Raw genomic sequence first — 6000 nt, 5'->3', positions numbered from 1 at the left:
GCTTGTTCTTGTTTGTCACCCCAATCAAATCTTCTTTCACGTTGAGTCAATAAGGTTAAAGGTTGAGCAATCTTGGAAAAATTTTCAATGAATCGTCTATAATAACCTGCCAAACCAAGAAATTGGCGAATTTCGGTTGGTGTCTCGGGTCGTCTCCAATTTTTCACCCCTTCAATCTTAGTTGGGTCCACATGGATTCCTTCTTTGCTTACCACGTGACCAAGGAAGCGGACCTCTTCAAGCCAAAATTCACATTTGGAGAACTTGGCACTTTCGGAGTAGCTCCAATACTAGCTTCAAATGCTCGGCGTGATCTTCCTTAGATTTGGAATAAATGAGGATGTCATCAATAAAGACAATGACAAATTGGTCCAAGTAGGGCGAACACACCCGGTTCATTAAGTCCATGAACACCGCCGGTGCATTTGTCAACCCAAAAGGCATAACCGTGAATTCAAAGTGTCCATAACGTGTACGAAAGGCCGTCTTGGGAATATCATCTTCATGGACACGTAATTGGTGGTAACCCGACCGCAAATCAATCTTTGAAAAGAATCGAGCACCTTGGAGTCGGTCAAATAAATCATCAATCCTTGGGAGAGGATAACGATTCTTCACCGTGAGTTTGTTTAGTTCACGATAATCGATGCACATACGGAAAGAACCGTCTTTCTTTCTGACAAATAGGACCGGTGCACCCCACGGTGAATGACTAGGGCGGATGAAACCCTTTTCTTGAAGTTCTTTGAGTTGGGCGGCCAACTCTTGCATTTCGGTGAGGGCTAAGCGGTAAGGTGCTTTGGCTACGAGAGAAGCATTTGGAATGAGATCAATACGGAAATCAAGTTCACGAGATGGAGGCAAACCCGGTAAGTCATCCGGGAATACATCCATGAATCTATTAACCACGGGCACGGCTTTCAATTCGATTTTTGTGACATTAACATTATAAATTTTTCCTTCCCATGGTTCGGTTGTCTCACCTTGAACTACTAACTCAACCCCATCATCTAATGGAATTCTCACCACTCGACTACCACAATCTATGACCGCGTTTATTGCCGACATCCAATCCATTCCCACGATCACATCAAAGCTACCGATATCGAAAGGAATCAAGTCTATCAAGAATGGGTGGTCACATAACTCTAAGGTACAATCACGAACAACTTGGTCAATTTTTGTTAACCCACCATTTACCATTTCAAGTTCAAAATAATATGATAAAGGACTAGGGCTAGCATCAATCAATGGAATGAAGCCATTGGAGATAAGACTAAAATCGGCACCCGAGTCAAATAATACGGTGGCATATTGATTGTTGAGAAGAAAAGTACCTGCCACGACGTTTGGATCAACACGAGCCTCGGCCGCATTCACGGCAAAATCTCTTCCACGGGGGGCAAGTTGTCGTTGTTGAGCTTGTTGTTGTTGTTGTTGGCCTTGGTTTCCACGGTTTTGATTAGGACCGGCAATTTGGAGTGGATTAGGATGCACGGTCACTTGAACTTGTTGGCCAATAAGATTTGGGCACCGGTTTCGGTAGTGGTCTTGGCTACCACATTCATAGCAAGTACCCGGGGACATCGGGGGACGTCTCATGTTAAGAGGAGCAACATTCAATGGAGCAACATGACGGTCATTAGGACAAAATTTGAAAGTGTGACCCGGTTGGTTGCAATAGAAGCAAACATCACATCTCATGGCGGGTTGATGGTGACGATTACACCTAGGGCATAAAGGATTAGCCCCGGCATAACCACCTTTCGGAGGCCCCACCGCCGGTACAACCGCCGCAAAGACCTTCCCACCACGACTATGGCGTTTATGATCACGCCTCTCATCTCTCTTGGGGCTGCTTGACTCGGCCACATCTTTCCTTTTGTTGTCATTCTTGCTTAATTTACCACCCCTAATAAGCTCCAAAGTCACACTAGCGGCACGGGTGGTTGCCTCCTTGTATGTGGAGGGCATGGTAGGGTGAGAAACAAGCATTCTCACTTCGTGAGGCAATCCCGCCACATACTTCTCAACCTTCACTTCTTGCGGTCTCACATAATGGGGAATGAGCCTAGAGAGTTGGCCAAAACGGCGAGTGTAACCCTCATAGTCTCCTCCTTTCATGGCAAGTTTAGAGAATTCTACTTGCAAGTTCCGCATTTCATGAGCCGGGCAATATTTAGCGATTATCATATTTTTAAACTCTCCCCATTGAAGATTGGTAGCCACATCAATCCCCACTTCTTCAACCTCCTCGTTCCACCATTCAAGAGCACCACTCTTCAACATACCGGTGGCATAAGTAATTCGTTGGTGGTAAGCACAACCACTTCGGACGATGATTGCTTCAATCGCCTCCAACCACTCTAGACACCCCGTAGCACCACCATCCCCATGAAATTCCGGAGCCCCACATTGCTTGAAGTCTTTAAACAAACATCCTTGTTGATAAGCGTCATGGCCCCCTTGTTGAACAAAGCCTTCTCCATTTGCATTCACATCCTCTTCTTCATTTTCATTCTCAACATTCTCCTCTTCAACTTCTGGCTCTTCTTGAGGACCTCTAGCATCCATGGCCGTTTGAATTCGGGTCACTAGATCCGGCATGACGTCATTTAAGGCTTGAGTGATAACCTCGGTTGATATTCGAGGGTTTGCACCACCCCGACCACCTCGGCCACCACGACCTCCTCGACCTCCTCTACCACCACGTCCTCCTACATTTGCTTCTTGTTCATCTTGATGTCGGGGATTTCTCACGACTCTCTTTGGTCTAACCATTATTTCCTGAACACACGTGTTAGATTCAACAAGTTAGTTCTCACAATTCACACACGAGTTAACCAAAGTTTATCATCACGAAACAAGCATTTCATATCTAGGGTTTTCCCTAGACCGTCTAACATGCATATCTCTACGGGGATTTTATCATGGCAACAATCTAAGGCTTCATCGATCATACAATCCACAATCAACCATGCAATCACGAATCATTCAAGATAATATAAAATGGGTCAAGTCACGACAAGGCGGGTAAAGCATAGTCCGAATCTTGACATCAACATTCAATACATTAAAGGTGTATGTATACAGGGTGTACCAGCGGCTAACCCTCCACACCGTTAACATATCGAATGGTCGTCAGGGTTTGGTTCCGTTATGCTCTCTAAGTATCGGTCGGGTATGTATACAGGGTGTACCAGCGGCTAACCATCCACCTAACCAATACTCATTAAGCATATCGGGTTTCCTACTATACTTCATCCACGATGTGCAATCCACGAGACCATTACTTTACATGACATAGGATAACCATAAATTTGTTGATCAAGCGCCTCTAGGGTTACCGAATGTCATACTCCGTTAATACCCTCATTTCACTTTGTTAGGGTTAAACAATAAACTATAAAAATATACGTTAACGTTCGTTCGGCAAGTCACGGTGTATCCCGACACTAACACATACGTCAATCAAGTCATCACATAACAATCAAGTCATAAGAAACCTACGAACTCCGTTTAAACAAGTTTTATGCATCATACAATTCACATTGCGTACAAAATTTCCTATCATGCATGCTAATTATGAAATAAGGGTGCAATGGCTATAGGCTAGGTCAATCCACCTAACTCTCTACAACCATGCCTCTGATACCATTCTGTAACACCCCAACAAGGCGGAATCATGAGGGTTACGTACTAAGCACAGCACGACATGGAAATTAAGTAGAGACAAGTCTAGATGCATTTAATAGGATTGGAAATCCATGCAATCATTCAATTACAATCTCGAGATCATACAAAAATGCATAAGGAGCATGACCATCAAACGTTTACAAAAGATAGCACAAAAGATGGCATATGATCCTAAGCATAACCCATAATCGGGAACTATAAATCACGGATCCATGATATAGTCCAAGTCCAATCCTAGCATGCAAACAATCAATCATCATCCATCACGTCTTTGATTCACCTGTTCACCTGAAAAGTGTACTAAAACGGGTCAACATAAAGTTGGTGAGTTCGTAGGTTTAAATAATGAGAATTTAGTGTGTCGGGATATCCACCGTTAACGATATACGAGGATTAGGATACCTAATCACGTCCAAGGAACCCTAAAAGGTTTCACGTTATCACAAGTCAACACAAATTAAAATCAACGTCCAATAATCGTCCATATACATGTAATATGGTCCACATTTAGGTTAAACAACCCATATCCACGGTAATGTTCATACCGGGTGTGGATTCGTCAATCCACCGTCCACGTCCACGTCCACGTCCACGTCCACGAATATATGAATAACATAACGTCTTATATAATATAAACCAATGACTATTATCACACATATACGTCCATTAACACATATACGCCCCGTTCCATATTATAACAAGGTATATCATCCGACAACATTTAAACGACCAAGTACACTTTCCACCCCAAATAATGTAAACATAGGGGCTACGAAACTCACCTTTGCTTTATATCGTCAAGTTATAATTAAGTGTAAGTACTCGTCGAGTTACTATGTCACGAACGTTCAAAGTCCACGACCTATCATTACATTTATATCACATGTGTTATTAATATGTAAGTATATAAATTTGTATGTAATTAGATGTAATTTAAACTAATTAAAAAGAAATCAATCTTTTAATTTTGGACTTCCAGCCGTCCCCACCTAGCCCCTTGTATTTGGCATTACAAATATTAATATATATATATATATATATATATATAAGAGTGTTTCAGTTTGATATCTTATATACAATATATATACATATATCAGTTTAGTCACCACTTCCACAAGTCAGCCTCAAAGATCGATTACCACTCCTTAACACAAAACGGGTTAATATGAAGTTCAGGTGGAAGCCCACTTGATTCAAGAACCGAAGGAGAAAGACTAGGACGATTCTGGAAAAAAAAAAAAAATTCATAAACCGAGCCACCGTAAGGTACGGTGGCTGTTGGCGTCCAGTACGGTAGGCAGACACATAGGGGACGTAAGCTACGGTAGAAATGGGCGTAAGGTACGGCCAGTTAGTCCTAACCGGCGTAAGGTACGGTGCACCCAGGCGTAGCTTACGGTCATCTGGAAAACAAGCTTTCGGGGTCTGCAAGGGCGTAAACAGAGAAGGACAGGCGTAAGGTGAAAATTGGGTTTCCAGAGAGGCGTAACCTACGCTGCAAAGGGCGTAGGCTACGCTGGTGCAGGGGAGAAACACCATTTCTGGGCAGAATTTTGAAGAACAAGATGGGTAAAGAGGTTTGACCAGAAAGTCAAAGTTGACTCCAATGTGTAGAACCCAAATTCCAGTCCTTGGATCCGATTTGAGGACAAATTAAGCACGTTCTAAGCTCTGTAAATCTGAGTTAATGTTTACAATTCAAATCCCATAACCAAAATGATTCAGAATCATCATAGTTCAAAATTTTGGATTTTGACCTAATTTTTATTAATAAAACCCTAATCTGGTTTAAATGGACTTTAAGTCCGAATTTTTAATCAAGGGATGTTTATGATAAACTAGATACAAGTTTCCAAACATAACCCATGCCAATAATTTGACTCGAAACATCAATCAACTGAAATGACCCGTTTTTGACCCATTTAGTATAATAAAACCTAGTTCGACTTTTACTCCGAATTAACTTGATTCTGGACCTAACTAAGTTTATATTTAGTATAAAACGTTGTTATAATTCTGAAACAATGAGTTTAATACAAGTTAAACTTACCAATTCTCCAAACGAAGCTTGAACCCGAAATTGAGCTGAAAATCAATTATTTCTTGCACTTGAAGATTTGGTCTTTTGGTATGATGATTACTTGATGATAATGATGAAGTATTCAATGCAAACTTAGTTTGAACTACATTTAATGATCATAGAATTTAGTGAGGTAGAGGGTGTAAGAATTTGTCTTGCATTTAATGAGAGAAAGAGAGATGAAAGCAAAAATAGATGGATAAGAGTGGAGGGAAGGGGATTGG

The 6000-nt window shown here is 41.6% G+C and overlaps 1 protein-coding gene and 1 long non-coding RNA gene across 2 annotated transcripts; both read right to left on the bottom strand.

Annotated features, from left to right (window-relative positions):
• Positions 1 to 249: 249 nt before the first annotated feature.
• Positions 250 to 2781, bottom strand: LOC122601729. The gene has a single exon (XM_043774468.1). It carries the CDS (start codon positions 2779 to 2781, stop codon positions 250 to 252), a length of 2532 nt encoding a protein of 843 aa, XP_043630403.1.
• A 1159-nt stretch (positions 2782 to 3940) lies between these two features.
• LOC122602399 lies at positions 3941 to 5954 on the bottom strand. Its single transcript, XR_006324246.1, has 3 exons — positions 5747 to 5954; positions 4479 to 4558; positions 3941 to 3984 (listed from the first exon to the last, which is right to left on the bottom strand). It is a non-coding gene; the product is annotated as an uncharacterized LOC122602399 (long non-coding RNA).
• Between the last annotated feature and the right edge of the window lie 46 nt (positions 5955 to 6000).

Source organism: Erigeron canadensis, chromosome 5 (assembly GCF_010389155.1).
Source record: "Erigeron canadensis isolate Cc75 chromosome 5, C_canadensis_v1, whole genome shotgun sequence".
NCBI classification, from domain to species: Eukaryota; Viridiplantae; Streptophyta; class Magnoliopsida; order Asterales; family Asteraceae; genus Erigeron; species Erigeron canadensis.
Note: the sequence above shows the minus strand (reverse complement) of the source record. Positions and strands in the feature narration are given on the sequence as shown.

What these genes read in the sequence shown, in the direction of transcription:
- LOC122601729 (XM_043774468.1), bottom strand. Translation starts at nt 2,781, where the DNA reads ATGGTTAGACCAAAGAGAGTCGTGAGAAATCCCCGACATCAAGATGAA.